Raw genomic sequence first — 27,854 nt, forward strand, 5'->3', positions numbered from 1 at the left:
CACAAGCACACTTTGATACAAACGTTTATTATCTCACACGTCCTTGCCACAGCCGTCACTGAAACAATAGACATTCATATTTTACAGGTACCATAAAAAGTTACAAAGTGGAAAATATGCTTTGTAGTTCAAAAGTAAAGTTACTGAGAATTGACTTTGTGTAAACAAAATCTGGCAGAGAAATGTTCACCCTCAAGAGAACAGGCAGTGTCACCTTGAGCACATTGGGGAGGAGGCAGTGTGTGTGTGGTACAGAGACAGAGCACCTCGCTTGCTTCTAGATGACTGGCTTCCCTAGGATTGTCTGTGCCACCAGAAGCCACAAAGAGAAACACAGGACAAAGCAGGCCCCAGTGAGTGTGGACATACCACCAGAAATCTGAGCACTACCTGATTCTTCTCATCACAGCTGGGGAGAGGGCATCACCATTCCTACTAGCTGCTTAGTCAAGCATGCTTTCTCAAGCATGAGCTGCAGCTGAAGACTGTGCTGATGCTTACTCTAACAAATACGGGAAGCCTCCTCGTGGCTGCAGCAGTGGCAGGACTGATGCCTGCGTTAGCCACAATGGGTCTATGGTTTCCAGGGTTCTGGCCTTCAGGCTCAGTATTGCAGGGCTGTTTCACAAATCCACATGCTAACACAGAGGTAAGTATTTTTGATGACACCTTGCCCATCAGGTTAAGAGACTGATACTCTATGCTACAACAGTCCTAGGTACACTAGAAAATTTGTTAAAACATAGTTTGGAAGAGGCATCATAAGCAATATGAAGCAGTTACGGAGCAACAAGATGCATTTAAGTAGCTTAAAGATTTTGGTTTCTTTTTTTTTCTCACCATCTTCCTGTGTTACAAAGGAATGAAAGTTTTCAGTAGTCACAGTAACACAATCCCTACTTGTTCCACCTATGCCAGTTACAGATGGTACTCAGAACCCACGGATAATTTGCTCACTGAATTCAGAGGTAAGCCTGTTTGTAGGGTAACCTCTGGACCAGATACTGCCCCAGAATCAGTATTCACATAGTTCCCTAGAAGTTTTGGCTAATCTGATCAACAACAATCCATTGTTACTTCCCATACTGAACCCTTTACTCATGCATTAAAATTTACATCCTGAGCTTCTGTATCATCAAGGTAGTGGGAAGAGAGCAGACTGAGAATGAGAGGAAATACCTCATTAGAGCAGATGATCTAGAACAGTGACACAGACTCCAAATTCTTCTTTCATAAGTAATCAGCACTACTACTCCTGGGGCAGGCAGCACAAAAACAAATCCAAAGAACATTTCACACAGCTGGCTGAGGGCTCATCACATACTGCTCAGGGCTCATCACGTACTGCAGTCCTCAGGACTCTAGACACCTCTTCCCAGGTATCAAACCTATTGTATTTGACCTCCCTAGACAGATGCCCTTCCAAGAGCTGAAACAATCCTTATTTTTAGCTCATGTTAAACATGCACAGTTACGGTGCAGCACAGCTTTCTACATCTATCACTGGGGAAGAAAGAGGCATATATCAAGTACACCCCTTCTGTGGTGAAGCTGCAGAACTAGACTGAACAAGCTGGGCTCCCCTTCCCTCTGTGGCAGGGCTTGGGATATGACCCTTTCTAATGTGCACAAGATCTAAAGTTTATATGATTCCCCCAGTAGTCTCCTTGGTACACTTCTGTCCTGTGCCTGCCACCTCCTCTGAGGCTGGAACTACCAAACTATGCTGCTTCATCTTCCAAACTGACAATCCAAAACACAGCTTGTCCAAAAAAGTCACATCATTCAGGGCTTCCCACCACACAGCATACACATGCATACAGACAACTCAACATACTGTTCTCCAAATAGGTTTGCTCTGCTCCGTAACCTGGACAAACCACTCTTGTCTACACCCCATTTAGGGCCAAAAGCTCCTATTTATTACTGAATTCACATGTAAATGGCTTGTAATAGCCATCTGCTAAAAACATACACCTTCATTTCTATGGAAGAGCAGCATCATTTTCTGATATTTCAAGAACAATCTGATGTTATGTTTAATACATGCTGGTAAAGTCTCTCCACTTCTAACCAAAGACTTGTTGGGTTTATACTTCTGTTATGCTGGGGCAATTTCCCCTGCTCAAGCAATGGTTATGTACCATGGTGGCAAGAACATCTGTGTTGAGACTCTCACTAGCATTTCTGGTACAGATGAACCTAAAAGAACAACTCAAAACAGTACTGGGTTCAAGGCTCACACCCTAAGGATTTTTCCTCCCCCCCAAAGATTAAGATAAAAATCAATAAATCATCTAATAATCCCTTCTTAAAATTATTCCTTACACAAGGATAATTACAGATTGCAAAATACAGATTGCAAGAAAGACATCTTTCAGCATACACTGTTTTTTCCACGGGATTTGGAATCACAAATTGTAACGTACTACTCAAAGATGAGAGATTTATGCTCAGGGATCCCATAGGCTCCTTTGTGTTCTTCAAATAACTTTCTTAGTTTCTGCAGATACAATACATGTAACTGGTCAATCTCTTCAGTGGTAGGGTTCAAGTTCTGTTTCACAGGGATGGGACTTCCCACTGTAAATCAAACACAACAGCAGCATTAACTCCAGTGACATCTCTTTTCAAGCAGACCTGCTCTCCCTCCTGTAACAGCTCCACCACAGCTCCCAGTGAGGTGGCAGAATCACAGCACAATTCTCTGGTCCCAGGGCCAGATCCTGCCTTTCACAAATCTGAGTCCTGGGTATGGTTCTCTACTTCCTTTTGCTCAAGTTCAAATAAAATTCATTTTAAAACCCCATCATTTCAGGTTGGCAGCAGAAGAGTAAACAAGAAGAGGGTTAATAGCTAACTTGCAGGAGCAGTTTACACTTCAACATGCAATCCCATGAGCTGTTTTCTTGCTGTCTTGCAATCAGGGTAGTACTCCACAAGTTTAGAATAGTACTTAAAAAATGTACCTTGTCACCATCTCCTGTTCTGATCTGAATAGTAAAGGTATCCAATGTGAGGGACATACCCAAGAGGACAATGGTGCCCTCAACCACACAGCCACATCAACAGGACTGAAGGAAATACAGATTATCTTCCAGTTTATTCCAAATGGGTACTGCTGCATCAGTGCCAGAAGTGTTGTTGGCTACCTCAGCCTTGGGGCAGGAGCACATGAAAACCCTCAGACCCTGTAAGGTGCCTCTGAACCATCCATTGCCCACAAATACAATTCCAACCAAAACATTCTCCAGGCACTGCACAAAGCCTGCTACCTGCTCTGTTGGTGTGAGAGCAAGAGGCAGTATAGGAGGTAATGCCATGGAAGTCCAAAGGGCAGCCTCCTCCTTCAAATAAAGCTCTAGCTAAAAAGCCTGTGATATGCTGAGAGAAGCTTCCCATGATCTCAGTCTTCCTTGTGCTGTTCAGTCACTACAGATTTTGACAGCTGTTCTTGCACTGGAGACACCGAGAGCTTAACAGACCCAACTGAGATTACAGAGGAAGTCTGTAGAAAAGCAGAGTCAAAAGCACCCTCCCTGCAGGAGCTTTTACAAAGGCATCTGAAAATCGCTTTCAACAGATGTTGCCACTTCAGACTGGATGGTGTTGACTAAAGGGAAGTCTAGCTAGAACCACAAAGGGGCTGATTCTGCACTTTCCTGCTGCAGCTTCTGCTGCCAACAGCTCTTGGGCCCTACAGGGTGCTGAGATTCAGACTTTATGTGGCAAGGGGTGGGAAGCCAACCTTAGGGGGTGTGATATCAATATACATTCAATACAATGAGGCATTCAATACAGAAGGATGACTGGAAACACCAAACCACCCCCAACCCTTTCTGCAAGTCTCTTCTCCCAAGAGTGGAGATTTCTTGTGGAATTGGAAACAACACTCATCTTTCAAATTTTCTGTGCAGCTTTAAGCAACCTGATTAATTTGCTATTTTAGAGTTTGTTCTATTTGTGAAAAGCAGTAATAATTTTCTGGAAAAACAGGAATACAACACTCACCAAGCCCAAAACACTCAAGACTTCACAAACCTTGCTTTTGCTGAATTGCATCTCCTTGCTTTAGGAGTGGCAATTCAGGGCTTCTGAACCAGGAGGAAGCTCACTAATACCTAGCCATGTAATCAGCATGGCTAACTGGCTTGGGTAGAGCTCAACATGACTCTGCAGCTTTCAGGAGCTGAGTTAACACTTTCAAAGCCATGTTGATCCACATCAAGACCCTCCACCCTACCTCAAGGAATGCAGGGACATGGTGATAGCTTTCAAACATGAGGGAACAGAAACACCAAACGTAAAACATTTCATGAGATCATGTAACAAGTTCTGCTGCAAGACTGTGGTCTTGCTGATTTGTAGCACTCCAGTGTTCCAACCACAGGCTATCTCCTCATTGGAGGTGAAGCCCTTGGCGTAAATATTACAATGATGATTTGCCTCAAAAGACATTTTAAGCTTCAGAATAGCCCAAGGAAATGTTGTAGAACATACAAGCCTCTTCCGAACTGCGTGTTGACATGGCATGCATGCTCTCAACTAAATAGGAATGGATCCTTCCACTGGGATAAACCAAAAGGGAAGGAAACACCCTAGGAAGCTGCAATGCCAAGTAAGCAGCAGCCTGCTGAAGGGCTGTGGCAGAGATGCCGCAAGGTGCCCTCCTCTCTTTCTGTTCCCTTGTCCCAGTGAGCAGCAGGTCAGGGCTGTACCAGCTCCTTCCAGTAGCTTTGCATCAGCTGAGATACCCAACTGCTGCTTCTTTCTGCTTCTCTGCAGGGCTAAGAAATGAAGGTGCTGGGCATCTCACAAAAACAACTGCAAAATCCAGAATCTGCAGTGACAGATTCTTCAGAGCTGTGGAAGCCCTCTGGTACAGACTGGACAACCCCTGGGTTTCTTTGTGGACTGCTGAGGGTTCAAGCCTGTGAATAACTGAAGGATGAATAAGATTTAGCCTGGGCCTTAGAGGGGAAAGGGAAAAAAGAATCCCCCTTTCAACTGGGGAAGAATAGGAATTAAAAAATTTATTTTAAACCTCACATACTTAAGATGCACAACAACCAGTTGCTTCCCTTAGATCTGTAAGTTTACACAGATATTAGTAGCACACTTATGCATTTCTAAACATTTGAAAAAGCATTAGAAAAGGCACAGGAAACTTACCAACAGTATTAATAGGTTGTCTGTAAGGTATTAAGCCAAAACTGTACTGAAATATTCCCCTAGCATGAAACAGGGGTAAAGCAAAGCCCATTATCTTTTGTAACTTCTCCTGTACGTTTCTCAGCCGTGACCCTTTGGGATTTGCAACTTGCTTGAACAGTTCATTTTCACCAAAGGAAAATACCGGGACCAGATGAGCCCTGAAAAACAAAGAACACACTGAGAACCCCACTTCAGCCTGCACTTGCACTGTGTTTCACATCAGCAGCATGGAAATGGCTTCACAATAACCAGCACAGAAAGCTTTGGCAGCTCCAGACTTCCATTGAGCATTCAACTCAGGACTCTGACATGCACCTGCTTTTTGGCTGCCTTGGCTGTTTTGGGGTTTAAAACATTAAGTGATTGGCATACAACTAGCTTTTGGGCAGTATTTAGTTGGTTGGTACCCATCACAACTTGTTATGACTGTTCATAATCATGAAAATTAATAATTGTATATATCACAAGTATGATCTTATCCACCACTATTCCAGCAAGTCCACCCTTGTTCCACTGCATTTTCTCCCTTGGCAAGCAAAGCAGCCTCACTGCTAACCTTATAATGCTTCCAGCTGGGTGGCATCAAAACCAGATCTTGGCTTTTCTCTGCCTTTTGACCGGAGCAATGAATGGCACTTGATTTCAGCACAAAAACCATGATAAAACCCAGACATCCTCACAGGCACGGGTGCAATGCCAAATTCCTCTGCTGTCCAATTCCTAGGGAAATCCTGCTTCCGCCAGGCTTCTTCGAAAACACCAGCCTCAATCCATTATTACCAGAGGTCAAATCCTGCCCACAGGAATTATAACTCACTCTGACTCCTGCATAGCCTAATGAATTCTCATTCAGCTCATGAACTGGCTTGAGAGGAAAAGCACTTACTAGCTCCTAAAAAAATTACTTAGGCTGATGGAATCAGTGCAGTTTTCTCCATTAGGAAAAACTACTGCTACATTAAAAAACATGACAGCAGTAGGCTTTTTGATTAATGCTTAGTTTCATTGAATATTATTCTACAGAGTTTAAAGAAAATAAGAGTAGCATATTCCTAAGCAATCTCTGAAATACACAGAGGTTGTTTATTTGCTTTAATTAAGTCTTAGCTTCTGTACCCGAGCTCCATTCAGCCCACACTATCTTTGAAAAATCCTTACTGTAAACTATCAGCATTGCTATAATACCGTCAGGATGAATTACTGCAGCACTCTGAACACCTGAGGAGGATGCACTGAGGTCAGAGCTGGCTGGAAAGTACTGTGAACAATCAAAACTCACCTATATGGGGAAAAAAACCCCACCACTTCTACAGGTTCTCAAGCCTGAAGACTCACAAAGACTATCATTTCCACTCACTATTCTGATTAGTGTCTGCTCAAAGGTTCTTTCTCAAATAGGGCACATATCACTCAGCTACCTGTGAAGGAAATATCAGAAAACCTGGTACCTACTATGGCTGTGTAAATACTCCACTTTTTACTATAACACTAAAGACAAACAGGAATATCTTGTGGTGCAATAGCACCCTGAGACTGTGGGATTTGTTTTAACCTGGTGAAGGCTTTTGCAAGACGCTATGTAGGAGGTTGAGACAGAGAAATAAGTAACTTACTATTGTGAAACTAAAAGCAAGTTAGCTGATTCATCATTTGCTTCATGTCATAGGATTTCTACATATCAGATACCTATACTACCTCGGACCAAAGTGTCTTTTCAACAAGTGCAGAGGACTTTTGCTAACATATTCAGACCACATTTGAAGAGTTCCTAGCTGAGGAACCACAGCTTCTCTGTGCTGGCAGCACAGGAGCCAGAGCACAGGTCTCTCCACTGCCCCTTCCTATCCTGGTATTTGATGGTGGAGATCACAATCACCAGAAACATGCAGGCAGTGACGGCAGGTGGTTCTTCTCATCTGTATCCTGAAAACCTCCCTTACTATTTCATTTCTGTGTGAGCTGGAAGGTTTTTTCACATTTTCTTAATTGTTAGAAACAAAATGTTGAAGCCAGAAGCAATTACTGGATGCGGAGTCTTTGGCAAAAGCTCAGGACTGCCAACAGTGCTGCAAATCTCTGTTAGTCGTACTGTCTCTCAGCCCCACTGTATAGAAACAAAGTCAGGACTCCTACACTTCATGCAAGAGCAGTTTTTCTTGCCAGTGTTCAGACCCAAAATGACTTGTAGCCTGGTAGTTTGAAGTCACCCAGGCAGAGACAGGCATTATCACTCTGGTGGAGGGCTCTACACAACTAAGCCTCTTTAAGAAAGAAGAGGACGATCATTGGAAACAAAAAGAATTAATACAGAAAGAAGTGGACCATTCCTGTGTTTTATAAGTCTCCTGATCTTCTTGTGTGTAAGGGATGCTTTTGAAATCAAGGCCATGAGAGGCACAGGTGTATCTAGTTTCTCAATTCCAATCGGTTTAGATGAGAGATAAACACCAACCTTTGTAATCTGACAGATCAGATATTTATGGACACACTATATAGAAAAGGCACCTAAATATTCTTCTAAACTTTAAGGTTAAAAAATAAAAGCTGCTGGTAGTATTTAGGATCCCACTGGATTAATGAGCAGTTGAGCAGAAATTGAGGAAAGACTCATTTAGGAACTGAAGCCCTAATTTAAAGACACAAACATTGTTTCTGGCTACAAATTAGACTAAAATGTTCCTTTCTATCAGAGAACAGGTCCTTTATGAGACTTCTAGTGATATGTATAAGAAATCTTCTTGGAATCTTGGACAGCAGTTTCTACGAAAAAACAGACCTTAGCATTCTGTGTGAGGACAGAGCGCTCCTCTTCTCGGCGACCACCTTTTTTCCAGTTAATAGCTTAAAAAAATCTGTTACATTATTTCTCAAAACTGCTATTTTTTTTCCTCATTGCTTCACGTGCCAACATACATTCTTGGAAGCTGTTCAGAAAGCTTAGCAAGAACAAGCTGTCTGTTCCAATGTTTCTAGTATACAAGACATCTAGACCAGTCCCAAACAAACACAATAGCTTATACTGTGTAAAGTGTAAATTGAGATTTTCATCAAAAATTCCCAGAAACTTCTGCAAATAACTACCTTCAAAAGAAGTCTTTAGAATAAAGGTGAAAACAAATCTTCCTAGATTACAGCTTTCGGTGATTTAATAAAACAAGACTTAACCTTCTATTTTTTTATTTGCTCAAAATTATAATAAAATTCTGTCTTAATGTAACAAGTTTAATATAACAAATTTTAAATTTACAAAACAGAAAACAAAATGCTCCACTCAGCAGTAACAGCCAAGGTTTACTAATACAGTTTCATAATTCTTACTCTTTGCTAGTGGAAAAAACAACTGAAACAAAACAAGATATGCTGAAATAAAACAAGATATGCTAATAACACCTACTTCTTACAAGTTATGGTAAGTCAAAGGGAGTTTGCAACACTCCCAGACTGGATCTAGATGGACAGACCGGCTCCTGTGCCAGACATTTACAGGTTCTTAGACAAGTACCTTTTTAAAAATCTAATTATATGAGTTTGAGAATGTACATAAGTAATTCACTTTAAACTGAGCATTCATTTTCCTTGCATCTCTATTTATAGAATCAACCACATTTTTTCACAGTAAATGCGATGCTGGCTGAACATGAGCCAGACTGTGCCCAAGCAGCCAAGAAGGCCATGATCATCCTGGCCTGTACGAGCAACAGTGTGGGCATCAGGACTAGGGCAGTGATCATCCCCCTGTACTCGGCACTGGGGAGGCTGCACCTCAAATCCTGTGTTCAGTTCTGCGGCCCTCACTGCAAGAGAAACATTGAGGTGCTGGAGCAGGTGCAGAGAAGGGCAACGAAGCTGGTGAAAGTTGTTCAGCCTGGAGAAAAGGAAGCTGAGGGGAGACCTTATTACTCTACAACCACTTGAAACGAGGTTGGAGTGAGGTGGGGGTCAGTCTCTTATCCCAAGTAACAAGCAATAGGACAAGAAGAAATGGCCTCAAGTAGCTCCAGATGAGGTTTAGATTGGATACCAGGAAAAATTTCTTCACTGAAAGGGTTGTCAAGCATTGGAACAGGCTGCTCAGGAATGTGGTTGTGTTGCCATCCCTGGAGATACTAAGATGTGGCACTTAAGGGATATGGTTTAGTGGTGGACTTAGCAGTGCTGGGTTAAGGGTTGGACTTGATAATCTTAAAGGTGTTTTCCAGCCTAACGGATTCTATGATTCTATTCTGTTCTATGAAGTATATTTAAGAATCAATCTTTATTCAAAGCATGCTTACTATACCTGCCCAGGTGGGAAACTTACCCATGTTTCAAGGCCATTTTAATAAAGCCCTTCCTCTTGAGGATGTTCAATGTTAAACTTCCAGGACGTGCATTCAGAGATTCCTCTGCTCCTCCGATCACAATGATGGATGCATGGCCGCCTTCTTTGTTATTTAGCACATATGAGACACTCTTCTTGGATGCAGAAACCATGCCTTCAGGAGCAAACATTGTAAGAGTGACCACTGGATCTTCATGCACAAGTACAGTGGAATTTAAGAAAAATTTTATCTATCTAAATGATATTTCAAAATTATTACAACACAGTACAGGTTTCAAAGATTTGGGTTCAACCCCCTTAATCTGCAATAGATTTGATCTTACCCAAGTCCTTTGACTTCACACTGATGAGCTAAATGCTGTTTGCCTATCACAGGAGTTTTTAAGATCTTCAGGGAAGAGTGTGCTCTTCTGTCAACTTAGCTGCCCCTCAGAGAGGTGCTGTCCCAAGAACAGAAGAGTTGAATGACAGCAGATACTGTCAGATACATCAAGAGGCAGCAGCTAAAGCCATACCACAGGTGCATATAAACACAAGCACAGAGGGTTTAACAGAATGAATAGAGGATTTGTTAACTCAAACCCAGCTCTACAGTGCCAAGCTGATCCCCTTTGCTTCCAAAGCTATAAAGCAGCAGCTCCATCTAAGGCAATGGCACAACAGTATCAGAAGCAGCAGAAAATGGTCACTTATACTATTCCCACTGACTGTACCAGATCATTCTCCAGTAACCAGTACCTGCACTCATTAATCTATTTAGGCTAAAACAGCGGGATGAATTAAGCTTTCCTGGTACTCCTGCTGATCCTGATACTTTTCTAATCAGAGGCACATTTCCATACAGGCCTTTAACGTTGACTTAGACCTTGCTCTGAACTTGGTGTTTTGGAAGATCCTCCTTCTAATAGACATGCTGTTTAACCCCTCCAGAGTTCCTCTGTGCCCTAAGTTTTATTTCAAGTATTTGGAGTAGCACCATTTACCCAGAAGCCATGTTTACTTACACTGTGTTGAATTATTATACCCTAAATGACAATTTAGAGATCAAGTCTAGTTTGCATTGTTGCTGGTTTTTACAGTGGTAGTATCAAAGCATGCTCTTTTGGATGCTGAGCAAAGACTTCATATCCTGTTACATGCTTGCTTTTTTTCCTGTGACAGACATTAGTGTGAATTATGAAAATCTCACAAGCCAGGGAAGATGACTGTGATTTAGTTTTGACAGCTGGCCATCAAGAGGAACAGCTTGCTACTGGAGCAAGTTCAGACCTCAGTAAAAGGCTACTTCCACTTGCCATATATGTCTTCACAGTCATCATTGTGACTCTGAAACATGCAGTTGACCTGACAGTCACAAATAATGATAGTCATACTCATTCATCCATCAGCATGTATTTTCTCTGGAAGAGAAAGAGAGAGCTACTGTCCTTCCCCAGGACAAATGCTGCTCCCTTGCTGAAGCAGAGATATCAGCCCACATGCTGAGCACTATTCCCCCCTCACTCACACTGGAGTTCAGTACTACTGCAACAGCCTTTCCTGACGAGAATAACTGCAGCCCGGCAGGCTTTGGAGACAGGAAGCAAAGGACTGGGAGAAGAAACAATGTGCTAGGAGCATGGCTTTTACAACATGGAAGGTTTTGCAAGTGTTTTATGATTTGACCGATAACTTGTGCTATACCAAAGGTCCCCTCCAGTTTATCAGCTACATACCTGTAAAAAACAAGCTACAATACTGACTACTCTTTAGCATGCTTTTTACTCATGTTATTTCTCATCTAGCAGATAAATATGTGTTCCTATGGGTAGGATGCCAAAGTGTAAAGCAGACTTCCAGGTTAGGCAATCCCTTAATTTTGCAAGCTGGAAAGAATCCCCTCAGAAATACATTTGCATGGAATGGCATTCTCTTTTATGTTGAAGTATATATGCAATTCTGGTATTGATCTGAACATCATGGCATCCTAGGCATGTTTCTACAAATTAAATTTTAAATAGCTTATCTGAGATCACAGTTTCTATGTTGCAGTCAGAAATAAGAGCTAGATCTCTGTTTCCCAGACCTAGTCTTGTGCACTAGACCATATTTACTAAAATGCTGTAGTTTAATTAATTTAAATAACACCTGGGTTAAAGGTCACTAGGGGGTAACACTAGTCTTAATTTCATTATACAATCTTCTGTTCCCCAAACATTATTGTTACTTTTATCTTCATTACTGCAGTACCAGTCATGAATATCACCAGTTTATGACAAATAGTACTCAGAACAGAGAAGACATGAGGTTCCTGTCTTTAGAGTTTATATCTCCACTAAAATTATACAAACATGCAATATGGCACCTCAGTCAGAAGTAGGTAATTAATACTTGTCATGAGTAGGATTTAAGACCTTCAGGTAAGAGACTACTACTCTCAATTTGTTTTACAAGTGTCAGTGCAATGATTAAGTAATGGTATAAATCAGTATGACCTTCTCTCCTAGTATGCAGTACTACTGTTCAAGGAAAAAACAGCAGGGGTTGGGTTTGGGGTTTTTTTTCAGAAAAAAGAAAAAAAAAAAAAAAGTTCAGTGATATAATTTTGTTAAACTATTCATAAAGCCTTTCTAATTATTTTGCAGCAAGTTTATCATAATGCAGATGTTTGATTTAGCACCAGTGCTGATCATTCTGAAATTACCATTTTTAAGTACAGTCATAGACCCTACATTTGAAGCAAAAGCTATAATATGGAACAACTGAAACATTCTGCTTTTACCTACCAGCACTCATTATGTATTCTCTGAAGAAGGGACAGCCAAACCAGATGGGCATGATATGAAGATACGGAGTAATGCCAGGAAATAGACTGCTGAAACTTGAACTTGTGCAAAAGTTACCAAAGGCTCCAGCTACCAGGACTCCATGAGGGTGAAAGCCAAATAAGTAGTTGTGATTTGGATTCAAATCTGAAGTTTTTATAAGCTGCAAAACAGAGACAGTGGAGGACATAATACTTACCTCAGAAGGATTCTCAAAAACAAGTATGGAGATTGTACATTGACAGGACACAGAACTGATGACAATTCATTTCCCTCTGAGCACTGGCCTATATTACAGAGGGATATAAGTTTAAGTAGATGTGTCTCAAGATATCATGTTTAGCATTTACTGTGCTAAGGCACTACTGTGACCAAATAGAAAATCAGCCCTTGCCTCTTTTTGTCACTAAATCTCAGACTTCCCATGTTTTAAACACAAGTTAAGTTCACCCTGGCATAAGTATTAGAATTTTACCAAAGATGAGTCTTAAACGTTTACCCACACTCACGGCTATTCAAGCTGTTTCTGTTACAATGCATACAGTTCTGTGAGGAATCTTTTACTCACTTGAATGGGAAAGTATTCCCTAAAGTACTTCCAAACAGTCCAACTTCTCACCCACTGCGACCGTCGGCCCCCTGTGCATGGCGTTTCCCAGTCAACGTACAGCCACAGCAGGTACAGAACAGCAAGGAACCAGAAGTTGCCCAGGATCAGTATCACAAAGAATCCACAGCAAAATTCTGCTACAAGAGACAAAAATAAAAGGAAACCACGACAAGCATTAATCACACCTGTCTCCTTTTGAGACCTTGAATTCCCAGCCCTGATATTTTAGTATGAATGCTACTTAAAATGCATACAAATTTAAGTTAGCTTATTCCACACTGTTTGAATGTTGTTGCACTGAGGGTGAAACACCTACAAGTCTGTACTTCTTACTCTACTGCACAACTGGACACATAAGCCTAAGATGATGGTTTGCTTTAACAAAACAAAAGCATGAGCTGAGGACCAATGTTTATCTTTTCCCCATGGTAAGAGTGAACTCTGATGTCTGGTAGAGAGCATCTGTTTTACCTAAGGCAGAATAATTGCAGAAAGCAAGAGCCAGCAAAGATGCAATGCTCCAGCCAGCAAGGAGAGAAAGAGAAAGGAGGAGAGCTGGGAAAGAGGAGAAAAGAGGCCACAAAAAGCTCTCTTTTCTGAAGAGTGATGTTGTGCAAACATATTCTCTTTGTGTTTCTTAACTTCTCCACCAGTAAAATAGGGATGATAGTTCTACCCCCTGTGAAAAGTGTGCTGTGGCTGGCCAAGGAAATGCACTAGACAGGACCAAAACATTAGAGATTCCACTTCAGCCTCTAAACACATAATGTAAGTGGAAGCTCACCACTGCTGTGGGAACACACCAGCAGTTTTATAAGTCCTGATACTTTCAGGCACAGGTTAACTGTAACATCCTACTACAAAAACAATACACAGAAACCATACAATTCAAAGAGCCAGAAGAAGCTGGAGCTCAAACCCAAAACTCGTCAAAACTTCCTATGGAAACTTTATCTTTGTAGGACTTGCAGAACTCTGTGCTTTTGCAGCACCTCGTGAAGCTATGGGAAGGAGTTGGCTGAAGCACAATAGAGGAGTACCTGCTGCTCTCTACACTGCAGTACACCCTGCAGCACAACCTGCAGCAGCCTGCTCTTGTCTTGTAAACAAAACACATCAGGCTTACAGATCAGAGTAATTCAGCAGATGCCAAATTCCAGTTCTGCAAGGGAGCCAGGGCTTTAGCACTGTGTATTTATACAATGGCAAGCAAAACAGGACCCAGTCCTGACTGGAAGTCTCAATGGGCAGAGTTGTGAGAAACAGGCATTTTTCTGTGGTATTTTACAAAGCAGAAATAGTACTTTGTGTGTCGCACAACTGACTGGCTTCTTTCTTGAGCGCAATATCCTGTTACATCCTAAAAGGAGTTGAACCAGTGAAACATACTGAGCTAAATACGTAAGAGTACAGTAGAAAATCAACAGCAGTACTTGGTTATAATTTGGTTAACACAATGTAAATATTACCCAAATTGAAAACTTTAAAATAAGCAGACAGACAAAACAGTAAAACTCACTCATCCTCATGAAGATCAGCTTCATTCAACAGAGATTACTTGGGGAAAACTCACAGCAGATTTCCTGGACCAAGGAGGTGTCAAGCTGCTAAAATTCAGAGCTTAACTTGGCCTGGGGGCACTTTTGTGTTCCCTCCAACCTGAATACTTTTTCTGAACTCCAGCCAACTTGCCCTTGTGCCTAGTTTGACTGTGCCTTCAGAGTAGAGGTGGATATATTGTCATGGAGTGAGTGAGAACTACTGCAGAAACCAGGACCAGACAGAGCAAGCAAAGCTTCTGGTTAGAGTGAGCAGGAAACAAAGGAGTAAACATTCTTATTTCCAGCACAAAATGAGCAGGAAAAAAAATCAAGAATTGCATTTGCTCCAAGGAAGGAGAATGCAACAACCATAATCAAAACCAGAACTGAGATCAAATCTACTGTTCTGAGGGATACTCCATTCTTCAGTATGATCAGTACAGAACCTCATTGCTTCCTGCTTAAACAGGAAACCTGGTCTTGCAGAGAAGCACATCAGTAAGAGCTTTAGAAAAACATCACAGCTGAGGCTCACAGACCTCCAAAAGCAACGTGGAAATCTCCCAAAGCTGCAACAAGTTCTAGGGAACATTGTTAATGCAGGACAAGTTGCACAGGTGAGAGATGACACTCAATTCCACTGCTCCAGAGGAAAAGTCACTGCGAATTCCATACCAGCAACACTTCAATGCAGGGCACAAATATTTTGAGGGAAAGTCATTATCTGTTCTTTGAAGAAGAGATGCTGAAACTATAGCAATTTCTAGGGATGCTGATCTGGACAGGATGTCAAGGTTCACGGTCCAAGTTTGAATGAGAATTTTTTTAATTGCCATAAATAAATTAATTTCAAGTTGTTATGCAAAAAAAAATGGTAAAAACTTATATTCCCTATTTTTTTTTTGGGGGGGGGGGGGGGGGCAGGGTGGGGGTTGGCTCAGAATCACATGGCTTTTTACTATGTTTCCTAGACAAATAGCTGAAAAATGGTTTGGATCAAAGCATCCTTGCTGTGAGAGCTAATTAAACCAGCAGTGAGAAGTGCCAGATAGCAGCATCTAATACTATGCAGACAAACATACACAAGATCAACAAGCTCACTGCTCTGCTTCAGCTAGAACACGTTCCTGCATGCATATAAGGTATGGGGAAATAAGTGTGCTGTCAGCACTTCCTAAGGGGAGCTCAGCATCTTGTAGGGCAAAGCTGATTTATTGCTGCATTCACAATGAGCCACGCAAACCAAATTCCTTTCACCATACCTCATTATTTCAATGCATTAAGAGCCTGAAAGGTGAGTTAAACACTGGTGACTCAAAACCAATAAGCTTATTAAATACAAAACCAGTGTTTTCTCCTTCAAAGAATACAGTGAGTAAATAAATGGCAGCTACTCTACCTAAATTCATAAGCAAATTCCAGGCAAAAGACAAACAACTTGGAATTCATCACTTTATCATTGCCTCCTTGGATGTAGTGTACACTGTAAGCATAACTTCTTTGCTTGACCTTGAGTTTTCTTGAGTTTTGAAAATATTTGTATGGTGTATTGGAAGGGGATGGGGAGGAGGGAAGAAGGAAATAACAATTAAAAGACAAATCATTGCCATGGGACTCTGAACATCCAGTTTGCCAGCCAACATCGGCAAGTCCCTTTTCCTCCATTTTCCCATTTACAACATTTGGGTACCCATCTGTTGCAAGAAGCCAATGAAAAATATTACATACAGTGTTAGCTAGCAGCACTGGCAGCCATCCTGCCCATGATATTTGAACATCTGATGTTTCACTCATTAAATAGGCCCTAAGTGCGTAGCTGTGGGCACCAAATTCACAAAATAGTTAAATGCCACAGAGATAGGAAATAGAAAACCACCATACTGAGTGAGGAAATACAGGCAATCCTAGCAAATGCATTTGCAATTAGTAAGAAGTCATAAATGTTTGAGTAATATTTATTGTAAGGCTCATCAACTCTAAGACTGTCCACTAGAAGAAAAGCCTCCCATTATTCTCAGGGTGGTCGCAAACCATGTCCAGTCAGTGCAGGTGTATCCAGGTGGGCAGGGTGCTTGTCTCAATTCAACCAGTACTACAGGCTCTCATAGTACCCCATAAAGCCATGCAAAGCACTGCACACCAAAGCCTCCAGACTGCTCAGCAGCTCATGCCAGGTCTGAACAACAAGCCAGCTCCTGCTGTTTACTCCATGCCCTCTGCAATGCTTTCTCTAAACGCATTGTGCTCTATGTCTTAAATGAGCTAGAGAATTTCAAAGTTCAGCAACGTGAACCTCATGCCATAGAGGACATGATAAACAGGACATCCTTATCCCACTGGCATTCTAGGAAATACACAGGTGGAGATGTGATTTTTAATGCTGTACTTCTCTGGGCTTTATGAGAACATGACCATACCAATTCACAAAGCAAGGTTAAAAGCTGATTTGTTACACCCACAGCCATGAGGGTAGGGACAGGAATGAAACATGACATAAACTGCAACAACCACACTGATGTATCTACAACAGAACTGCCATTTCATTGCCATTAGTCTTCAGAGCAGTACCTCTGAGCTGGGTGCCTGAGGAAGAGAACACTGGAGCGAACACACTAGGAGAACACAGTGATGTTTTCATCCCTAATGAATGTCTGCTCCTCTTTATTATCCATTAAGATACCACTGATAAGTTGATTTTGCTATTAAAATATTCCCTGCTCAGTGGAGTCTTTAATCATGGAAAGAAAGAAAAAAAAGAAAAAATCAGCCTTAATTTTTGGAAATATTTAACGATAGTAAAGAAAGGGACAGAAATATTAATGAAATAACACATATGGCAAATGGATTCCAACAGTCCCACCAAAGGAAGACCTGAGGCAACAGGCAACACCTGAGAGGAGGCAACCTGCGAAAACAACAGTAAGCAAGTTCATACTCTGCAGCTTTTACACACAAAGCCTCTTTAAAAAGAGTCAATGTTAGCACTATCCTGTTTAGAGCCAACTAATCTATGCAGTTCTGTTGGTATACAGATTTCCACCAGGACCACCAGAACTTGCTATCATGATTTATTCATGGCAGATATGCACTCGCCACAAAAAAACAAGCTGAGAATTTACTTAAACTAACTGGAAAATTAAAGTCCACAGGAATTTGATAGCCATCTCCAGGACTTATCAGGGTCACAAGGAGGTCAGCATCTACTAAACAAGTATCAGTCTCCTGTAGCAAAGGGCATTGCTAGTTTATTGGTCACAGGTGGGAGCCTCTGTCACAAGGATATTTGAACATTTCTACCAAGGAAGATGCATTTCAACATTACTGTGATAACAAATACAAACCCTTGGTTTAGAGGCTTGTTTACCCTGGAATTTGGTTCCAATTACCAAGCAAGAAGACCTTCCATTGGCAAGATACAGAGCATTAGGCACCTATTGATTTGTAGATAGTGTGGTCTGGGAACAGTAAGTCTTCAAGTTAGTGATTACCAAATCCCAGGACAGCATGCCAAATTTAGTCTATGTATTTCCTGTTTCTTTTATTTCTCCTTAGGCATCCACTATCAAGTTATGTTCAGATACAGGTTGACAAGCCAGGGCCTCTGTCCTGACACAGCACAGCTATTTTTCTCTTATTCTCAAGAGATACAAACAAATAAACATAGAGACATGGTTAAATTCCCTCCATAAAATGCAGGCAACAGAGGTAGCATTCCTAGAGTTACTAGTCAGGTCAAGCATCACTAAGTACCCTGTTATTCTCTGTGATCACACATCAATCCCTACCCATAGGCCAGCAATAAGCTTCAAGGATAGACAAAAACAGACTAACAAAACAAGTAGCAATACCAGCCAGCTTGCTAGGAAAGGCTCATACAGCTTCACTGAGTTTCCTTGGGTATTAAGAAGGTTTTTTTTCTTAAAAAAAGGAGGAATGAGACAATTTAAATTAGCCAGCCACAGCTGATGAACTAAACCAGCACCAGATAACCTTTTCCCCAAACGTGCAATGATGTTTTGTTGTCTCATTACACTGACAACTGCTTTCTCAACACACAAGTCATTTATTATTCCAGCAGCAATATCTCATCCTGTGGCAAATCTTTCATCATTTCTATTCTATTGGGGAAGCCACATCCACAACTCAAAACTGTCTCCAGTCAAGATCAATTAACAAAGTGCTTCATCCTACACACTACATACACATAAGTTTAATCACTAGAGGACAGGATGTACTTTAATATACACCAGTCTTTAGCATATTATTTTGTGGCTTCATGCATATTCAAGTACATCTTTTATTATGTACTGATTTTGTATCATTAAGTATTTTGCAAATAAACACAGAGGTGTATGCACAACAGTCACTTCCTAGGCGTCCAGTAAGGAGAAGACCAGTGTGTCGTTGCTGGACCTAGAAAGTAAGCCACAGGAAGAAGCACCATTCTCCCTTAACACTTTGTCCCAAAACTAAACCCTGGTGTCCTTGTCAGATTGTTAAACTCACTCTCATTTCCATCTCTCATTGTCTGGACCAAGACACTTCCATTCTACCCAAGTTACTTTGTCCCACACTTGGTTTTGTACACATTCAAATTCCACTGTCTCTTTTCACGTGACATACACAGAAGTTAGCAGATGAGAAGCTCACAGATTCACCTTCTAGCTTTGTTTTCTCTAAAATGCTGTGGTTTGATTTGCATACATTAGAGAGGAAGACAAACAAAATACTAAAGCAGCACCTAAACCAAATCAAAGGTGCTGTCACCTGCTAACACAAATGAACCTCACTCACAGATGTTTAGTACTGAGGCGCACAGCTCACCCCTGCAGCACACCTATATACCAAGGGGAAATTGCTGCTCAGTTACTGCAAGAGAAACAAAACCTACGCTGGTTTGTAACAGGAAGATATCAAACATACTATTAACTACAGCAAAATTAACTCAGTCAAAGTTCTTAAGGAAAATATTTCCAAGCTTAAAACCAAAGATTTCATGCCAAACACCAGGTACATCCACTTCATTCACTGATATTGACAACTGTATAAGTATCATGGAAACTACACTAAAAACATGGGAGTGATGCAACTTCTGTGCTCTCACCCCCAGTCAGTTCAGCAGCACTTGGAGATTTCATTTCTCCAGGTGACTTTCTGCCTGGGGTTGGGCTGTGAAACAGCACAGACTGATCACAAGTAGGTGTTAGCACACAGCTTCACAAGCATACATGACGTGAGTGTTGCACCAACTTGGAAAAGGGACAAACCTGCCCTAGGACTGCCAGCCCCTGGCCAAGATGGGGAATCTCTGACAGCAGCAATTACATGCATAAAACTACATCTATCAAAATTGTCTGTTTCAGCCCTTTTTCTAAAGCAGGTACTCTGAAACTGCAGAGCTTCATATATTTCCCATTTCAACAGTGGGACACTAATGACTTGAAATTATGCTTCAGCCTGAAGATGTTCTGTATTTCTGCTTAACATAGGGAGAAACAGCATCGTTTTAGCATTTCCCATTTTTCATAGCTTTAATTTTCTAGACTCCAAGCTGATACCAGTCATCTTTTAAAAGAAGGAACCCTACATACAACACTCTTCTTTTTCATGGAACTTTTAACTATTTTAGCCTGCTGCACTTGGAGCACATAAGATAGAAAACCATATGGCAGTTTCAGCTGGCACACGGTGGGAAACTGTTGGGTGGGAATTTTCCCTCATCTACTCCAGAAGCTCTTGGAGACAGATCACAGTATTTCAGAATTTATTTGTGCTTCTGGTGTCATGCCCCTACATAACAGAAGTGGATAACACTGCTACAGTGAAAAGTTGTCTTTTCTGCTTGGGGGCAAATTTTGGCAGCTTGCAGTACAGACCAGGGAAACACAGGAGCTTACACACAGAATTTTAAAAAGGTTCTTTTGTATGTAATGAAATTCTGTGCACATCTGTACAGCTTTTTGGAGACAGAGACATGTCTATTCTGCTTATGTTCTACAGCAGAAGCAATATATCTGTGGTGCAGACCCAGCCTACAGCAGTATGCAGGAAGCAGCAGAACTTTCTTGCTTGTGCTGTGCTGCTGCAGCTATTTGTTCAGTATTTGTTGACCAATTCACTCTTTCTACAAGTGATGATGATATTCACAGTCTTCAGCAACCACTGAATATATGCATTTCAGGCCAACCTCTGAGTAGACTTTAGTCAAACAAGCAAGAGGGCATTGTCAGTCTTCAATTCCATGATCTCAGAAAGCCAAGCAGCATTACAAGCCCGGAGAGCAAGGGACAAACATCAACACAATGTGCTGTTTACATCAAGCTCAGCCACTCTTCAGGGTCTCAGCCAGGAAGACAAAATCAGCACTTGATTTTCACTCTTCTATTTAAGTCACATTATGGATTCTAAGCTGCAACAGACTCACATTCCCCTTACAGCTGAGTTTATGTGCTAAATCATGTTTTCACATGTCACTTCCCAGACTTAAAGGGCATCATTAACCAATCCAGCCCTTGTCTTTCAGGGCACAATTTTTTAGAGTTATCTTATCTGTTAGTCCTATCTGTCCATTTTATTAAGCTATGGTACCTCATCACATACTTAGATGTAAAACTTTAAGAACTAAGACAGTACCCTATTTTTTCCACTGCTCTAAACAGAATCCTTTTATCTGTAATATGAATCATTACTTATCATATGGTGTTATCTGTGGATGTTTTCACATGCAGATTTTTTTTTATAAGACTGAATTTATGTAAGATCTTGCTTTGCATAAACGAGTTCCAGTCATGTATCAACCCCCAAACAAAACCTACCCCTCCAACCTATCCTGTGACAAATTCACACAGTATTTCACTTGTACTGAGGCACTCCCCTGCATGATTTGAAAGTGTCGCTTTTGACTTCAAGAGCTTACAAATAAACAATGTTTCTGTATTTTGTCTATTCAGCAGACCACAAAAAGGCTGAAAGACAAAGACTCAATAGCAATCCAGACATCAGAAACCAACCCATTTTCCACTTTTTAAGTCATTTAGGATTCAGCATCTGCATTTTCCTGGAGCTATGTGAAACTTTCTGGCCAGATCACCCTGACTGCCCTAGGACTGAAAGGATGCACCTACAAAATACCAAGGTCACATTGGATAGCACTGAAGATAAACATCCCCATAAAAGCACAAGCAGATGATTATTATTAGAATCAACCTGTCCACCAAAGTTCAAGCATTCTTGCAACAGATTTTTTCATGATCATGTGCACTAAACTATAGTGAATGTAACCAGCCAAAAGACACTTCCATATTGATTTTCCTTGACATTTATACCAAGACAGCACCAGCTGCAGAAGACAGCTGTCTTCTCCCTCTTAACTGCAGCAAGAGTGGACTTTCTGCAGTCCAATTTCTTCTAGTAAGAGCAGAAGGACATGATTTTCTGCAGCAGTGTTGTCAGCAACCAGGCTAGGATAAAAAATTACTTCCTTCCACTGCCAGTGAACTGCCACTGGATTATCATTAGACTGGAATAATGGTATATGCCAGGATGTAATTCAATAACAGAAAATTACATGCACCAGCTATTTACAATGTTACCACAAACACAAACTGTTGGGAGTCCAAGCACATATAATTTAGAGGTAACAAAACAGCAAAGTGGTAAGGATAAATCTGTAAGGTGCTTCGTACTCTTCATGCTTCCCCCACACACCCAAGTCTTTTATGTGGGCTAACAGCCTAAAAAAATAAAAAGTATTCTGAAAGACACCAGAGCCTTATGTGAACAATACTCTATTTTCAAGACACACAGATATTCTTTTTAAGTTCTAAAGCACAGATGATCATGAAGTGTTCCAGCATTTCCAGTAATGCACAGGTAGTCAGTTACTCTATACCTCAGAACAGTCTTGTGCACAGAGACTGTTCAATAACTACTTGCCAATTGACACAGTCCATGGATCTGGTCCCAGAGAGTTAAGGCTTAGTTTACCTTATCATGCAACTCATTTTATCAAGTTCAATCAACCAACAGTGCAAATAAGATTTGCTGCTGTGAACAGGTGCTTAGTGATATAAGTCTATTAAGATATTCAGAAAATTCCCTAGAGAGAAATAATCCCTGGAAAAGATCTACCAATTAAAATTGTAATCAACACTTTCTTAAAGCAAGCAAGGATATTTTTCATAAATCTAGGGAAGTGGCTGCATTTAAGCCAGTTCACTATTGATTCTTATGAGTTTTCATCATCTAGTTAAATTAGAATTTTATTGAACTACAGTATGTAAAGTTATTTTACAAAATCCATAATGGAAACAGCATTAGTCATGTACCAGCCTTCACGCTCGCATTCAATAAAAAGTCATTAGTTGTCAAAAACCGTAGTCGGAATCCCACTGAAAAAATGTGGTCACTAAGTTTTTAAGATCATATTTGAAAGAGAACCCATAGGAAGAAACAGACCCCCCAAAGAGAGAAAAAGCCATTCAGAGTTTTCAAGTGGAGGAACCCCCGGTCCAGAAGTGCGATGCTCTTGCCCGCCCAGGGATGGCTCTCGCGTAGGACCACAGGTTGACACAAACCGATGCCCACGGGTGACGCTAGTTAAGGAAAAAGCCGATTCTTTCCCTTTTCTCTCTAGGGCAAGAAGGAGGAAGACTGTTACCCAGCAGAAGAAAGGAGAAGATCCACTGCAGCACGGCGACTGTCTGGATCCTCCTCTTTAGGGGTACGTTGATGGGGGCAAACTCGACCTTCATGCTGACTGCGGGAGAGCAGCGCGGGGAAGCAGGGACCGGCCAGCTCCGGCTCCAGCCCGCTGCCGCACCGCTCTGCCACCAGCAGCTACGGCCTCGGTCTGTAGGGCAGAACGCGCCCCCTCCTACCGCCGGCGCTGCCCACGGCCGCCGCAGCAGGGTCTGGGCCCGGCCCCAGCAGGCGGGGACGAGAAGGCGGCCCCCCCCCAGCGCAGCCCGCCCAAAGCAGTCCGACACAAGTTCTACAGCTGCAGCTCTGAGCAACGAACCGAGGCACCTGACCCCGGTTCAAATACACAGCACTGAACAACAGGGGAGAAGGCTCCGCGGCTTTATTAGTGCGGACACCGGTGAGAAGCTGCGGTAGTTGTTCTTTTCAGGATGGCCAGCACCGCTCCTGCCTTGCGTCCCCTCGCAGCATACGTTAGCGCTTAAGGCTCTTAAGAATTAAAGCGCTTACGAAGGCTGACCAAGAGCTTACATCTGCCGTGGCGCTGGGGATTAACCCTGCCGCTTCTAACTGACCCTGCACACGCACAGCCACCTCCCGGCCCGTAATCGAGGTGAGAAAAACAAAGTTCCTCTACGATGAGAACCCACCCCAAAACGCGCCAAAGTGCCGTCCCGGTTGTTCCCATCTCCCCGTCAACTCCCGTCCAACGCGGGCGGCCCCTCACGCTCCTGGCACCGGAAGCTCCACACTAGCGAACGCCTGTAACAGGGCGCGGAGGTTCCCCAGCAACGGGGTAATATCACCACAGTAGCTGGCCGCCATGCTGCCGGTGCTCGGCGCGATGCCCGCCTCCTCCTGGGTAGACGGAGGCGGGCGCACTGGTTCCACAGGAGCCCGGGCAGGCTGCCTGCGCACCGTCAAGCCAAGGAGCGACGGGTCCGGCGGCCGCCGGCTGGAGGAGCGGCGGCCGACATTCAGGCAGTGCGGTCGGAGGTGCGGTGTGGCGGGGTCCTGGCGTGCCCTGGCGCAGGCGCGCTGCGGCTGAGCGGCGTGCCACCATGCCGACTGTCAGCGTGAAGCGGGACCTGCTGTTCCAGGCGCTGGGCAGAACTTACAGTGAGTGGTGCGGGGATGAGTGGGTCGTCTCACGCCGGGGATCTTCCGGTTGTGCCGTAGGAGGAGGCCACGGCCTGTCGGGATGCTGTTTCTGGTCACTGCGGCCGACGGGCTGCGGTCGGCTGAGCAGCCTTTCGCCGGCTGCCTGCCCCGCCCCGGCCCGGGCAGTCTCTTAACGGACGGCGATGATGGGGCATTGCAGCCTCCCCCTGACAACACCGCTTTGTTCGGTGCTTACCCGGTGTCCACCTAGCTGAACTAACCCCCAGGGGAAGCCCGGCCTTCAGACACACTGTTGGGTCTGTACCAGTGTGCTTCCTAGACGTCTGCTGTTCTCGAGGCCACGGCCAGGCAGAGCCACGTGCTCTCCCTGAACCCCTCAGTCGTTTTCCCACAAACGCTGTTTGAGTCCAAGCGCTCAGGAGAGCAGAGCTGCATGTTTCAGAATCGCGGCTTCTGGTTTAAGTGACACTGTTTTAGGAGCTCGTTAAACCAAAAAGCAGAGGGAAGAGGTGGGAGCAAGCAAAGCAAACAGTTAATACCATGCTTTCATTCAGTCCTTCTTTCCCAGCTCTTTAGAAACACGACTTAAGAACAGTTTGGCTGAAAGACTGTTTAGGGACATGCAGCAGTTTGTCTAGCCCATTCTGGAGTTGGTAGGCTCTTAAAACATGTAAGTACAAACCTGCACTTTCAGATTAGGGTTGTGTTACTCACATGCTGTGACACATTTGATGCAACCTCTGTATGACAAGCTGATCAATTAAAAAAGTAGTTGCTGGCAGAAGCTGTCCTGCTCCTCCGTCTTGTTTTCATTATCTGTGCAGGCCAGAGTTGCTCTGACAAACTTGGCTGCAGAGCTAGTAGTGAAGCTAGTCTCTAAGGTTCAGAAGCACTTGCTGTGACTCTAAGAATAATGTGTTAATACATGTAATATGTACTAAAGAAGCTGCTACTCAGATGTAAATGTAAGCAAAAATCTTCATATTAAAGCTTCTATATTTTTTCCCCAAAATAGCATCCATTATCTTGTTTAAAAACATTAAAAACAAAGAAAAAAAATACATGTCTGAAGTCTGCTTATTAACCCAAATTCACCTTCTTTGTAGCTGATGAAGAATTTAATGAGCTTTGCTTTGAGTTTGGTTTGGAGCTTGATGAAATTGTGAGTAACATTTTTATATATTACTTTTTTCAGTAGATGTAGTGAACTGACAGCTTTTATATTTGCTAAGAGTTTGTACTGCATCATTTCCAACATATTCCCTGGCACACTGTTGGTTGATATCTTCTAGCATGTACAGAAAGATTGCAGGCTGTACTTCATGGAGATCAGCAGTCGGTGCCTCTTGGTCCTCAGTCTCTGGCCCCATTTTGTTTAGCAGCATAGTTATGGCCACAGACCATGTATTGAACTTACAAGATCTGTTAGGCTTTGTTTTGTATGCACTCTTCTGTGCAATATCCACAAAAACATATTTGTCCTGAACATTGTTACCTAAGTTATAACTAGATTATATTTAAAGTTTTGATTTGGATTCTGTACTTGTGAAAGCTTGCTAGCCCTGTGAACTGTATCCATGTAAATTTTATTCAAGGAAACCTGTTTTGATTTTTCTTTTTAATTTTAATTCATTGATCTTTTAATGATGTTTATCAAAAGACATCTGTCCTGGGTTCAGCAGTAGCAGTCATTTTTTCTCCTTCTTGGTAGCTGGTGCAGTGCTGTGTTTTGACTTTTGGGCTGGGAACGGTTGCTGATAGCAAGTATGTTTTGAGTTACTGCTCAAATGTTTGGCTTGTCCAAGGACTTTCTGAGCTGTATGCTCTGCCAGGGAGGAGGGGAGGCTGGGAGGAAGGAGAGACAGGACACCTGACCCAGGCTAGCCAAAGAGGTATTCCATACCATAGCACATCATGGCCAGGATGTAACGGAGAGTTCCCCGGAAGGGCTAGGACTCAGGGTTGGAGGAGGTGTCAGTCGGTGCTCGGTCGGGCAGGGTGAGGTGAGTTATGGGTCGGTGGCTGGTGAGGTCTTGTATTCTCTTCACTTGTTATTGGCTTTATCATTATTATTATTATCGGTAGTAGCACTAGTGATTTGTTATTCTTTAGTTATTAAACCGTTCTTATCTCAGCCCGTGGGAGCTACATTCTCTGGATTCTCCTCCCCAACTCTCCGGGAGCTGGGGGAGCAAGGGGGAGGACTGAGTGAACGAGCTGTGCAGCTTAAACCACGACATCATTATTCGGCTTGATGTGATAGATCAGCTCTACGATGGCTGATTCCCTCAGAGACTGGATGCCTTTGTCTAAAGTAGTCCACTTGGCCGAACGACTCATAACATCATCCTTATATGGAACCATGAACATCATGTGTTATGCTTTATTTCAGAATAGACTTGATATGACAAGTCATTTGCTGATCTGTTGCCAAAAATAAGGTCTCAATTATCTATTGGGGTCTGCTAGCCTGGAGACTAGTGCTTCTATAATTCCTTTTGTTAAAAAACAAATTCTAATAGTGAATTTGTCTTTTGGTATACTGCATTACAGTCTCTGAATCTGAGAAATTTTTAGATTTTACATAATTTCTGGTATTCAGTGTGTCCATTTGCTGTATAAATCCAAATGGCTCCATTAAACTTTCAATTTCTACAATTTCCTATTATCTCACTATAACACTCCTGTCAATGTTAAGATATTTCAGGTTAAAAAGTCATCTTTGCTTAATTTCAGACATCTGAGAAAGACATTATAAGTAAAGAAAAAGGTGAAGACAGGGCAAAGGGTGCATCTGATACTGTTCTCTATAAAATTGATGTTCCTGCCAACCGTTATGATCTACTTTGCCTTGAAGGATTGGTCCGAGGACTGCAGGTCTTTAAAGAAAGGTAATGCAGAGTTGTGATAGTTTTGTGTGTTTTGTTATTTGTTTAAATATGATTCCATTTCTGGTCAATAAGCAAACTTGCCGCTTGCTTGGATTCTGAGTACAATCTTGTGTAGATCAGATTTGTCAAATTTTTCTTTGGAGAAACTCTGTTGTACATTTTTAAAAAACTAGACTAGAATGTTACTGAGGTTTGGATCTATTCTAAAAATTTTTCTCCTTCTATTCCATTTGAGACTCATCCTCTGTAAAGAACTGCAAAGGAACTTCCTTGTGATCCTCTAATAAATACCAAAACAAATCATTTATTTCACTTTTCTGCTATGACTTAATCTTCTTGAGTGCCTCACATTCAGTAATCTGCTTACCATCCCATAGAAAACAAGTTTTAAACAGTTAGCTGATTCACATACTAGGAAATGTTACTAGGAAAGTTTCAACATAAAGTTGTTGCTAGATTACTGTGAAGTTACCTGCATTTGGGGAATATTCATTCTTTCAGTTACAGACTTATTTCTGGTTTTATTCTAGGATAAGTCTCCCTAGATATGAAAAGATAATACCAGCTGAGGGTGAAGGTCAGAAGCTTATTATCACTGAAAAGGTAAAAAGTGTTTACTGCACCTTTGTAAATTTATTAGGAGTTTCTGAA

At 42.2% G+C, this 27,854-nt stretch overlaps 2 protein-coding genes across 3 annotated transcripts in view; one reads left to right on the plus strand and one right to left on the minus strand.

The window, feature by feature from the left end:
• Positions 1 to 8: 8 nt before the first annotated feature.
• Positions 9 to 23,394, minus strand: MOGAT1 (monoacylglycerol O-acyltransferase 1). Of its 2 annotated transcripts, none has more exons than XM_005150215.3 (6): positions 23,150 to 23,394; positions 12,908 to 13,086; positions 12,301 to 12,502; positions 9,515 to 9,689; positions 5,173 to 5,372; positions 9 to 2,583 (listed from the first exon to the last, which is right to left on the minus strand). In XM_005150215.3, exons 1-6 carry the CDS (start codon positions 23,241 to 23,243, stop codon positions 2,429 to 2,431), a joined length of 1,005 nt encoding a protein of 334 aa, XP_005150272.1. In that variant the 5' UTR covers positions 23,244 to 23,394; the 3' UTR covers positions 9 to 2,428. The 2 variants fall into 2 exon arrangements, with proteins under 2 accessions (XP_005150272.1, XP_030906045.1); XM_031050185.2 differs by having other exon boundaries at positions 12,908 to 13,083; positions 23,150 to 23,368.
• An 813-nt stretch (positions 23,395 to 24,207) lies between these two features.
• FARSB (phenylalanyl-tRNA synthetase subunit beta) overlaps positions 24,208 to 27,854 on the plus strand; it is a 41,352-nt gene continuing 37,705 nt past the window's right edge. Inside the window, exons 1-4 of the mRNA XM_005150216.4 lie at positions 24,208 to 24,309; positions 25,419 to 25,474; positions 27,049 to 27,203; positions 27,734 to 27,806. Of these exons, the coding sequence (XP_005150273.1) occupies positions 24,252 to 24,309; positions 25,419 to 25,474; positions 27,049 to 27,203; positions 27,734 to 27,806 (342 nt within the window). The 5' untranslated portion in view covers positions 24,208 to 24,251. The remainder of the gene's footprint in view (positions 24,310 to 25,418; positions 25,475 to 27,048; positions 27,204 to 27,733; positions 27,807 to 27,854) is intronic.

The sequence above is a fragment of the Melopsittacus undulatus genome, chromosome 6 (genome assembly GCF_012275295.1).
Source record: "Melopsittacus undulatus isolate bMelUnd1 chromosome 6, bMelUnd1.mat.Z, whole genome shotgun sequence".
In the NCBI taxonomy this organism is placed as follows: domain Eukaryota; kingdom Metazoa; phylum Chordata; class Aves; order Psittaciformes; family Psittaculidae; genus Melopsittacus; species Melopsittacus undulatus.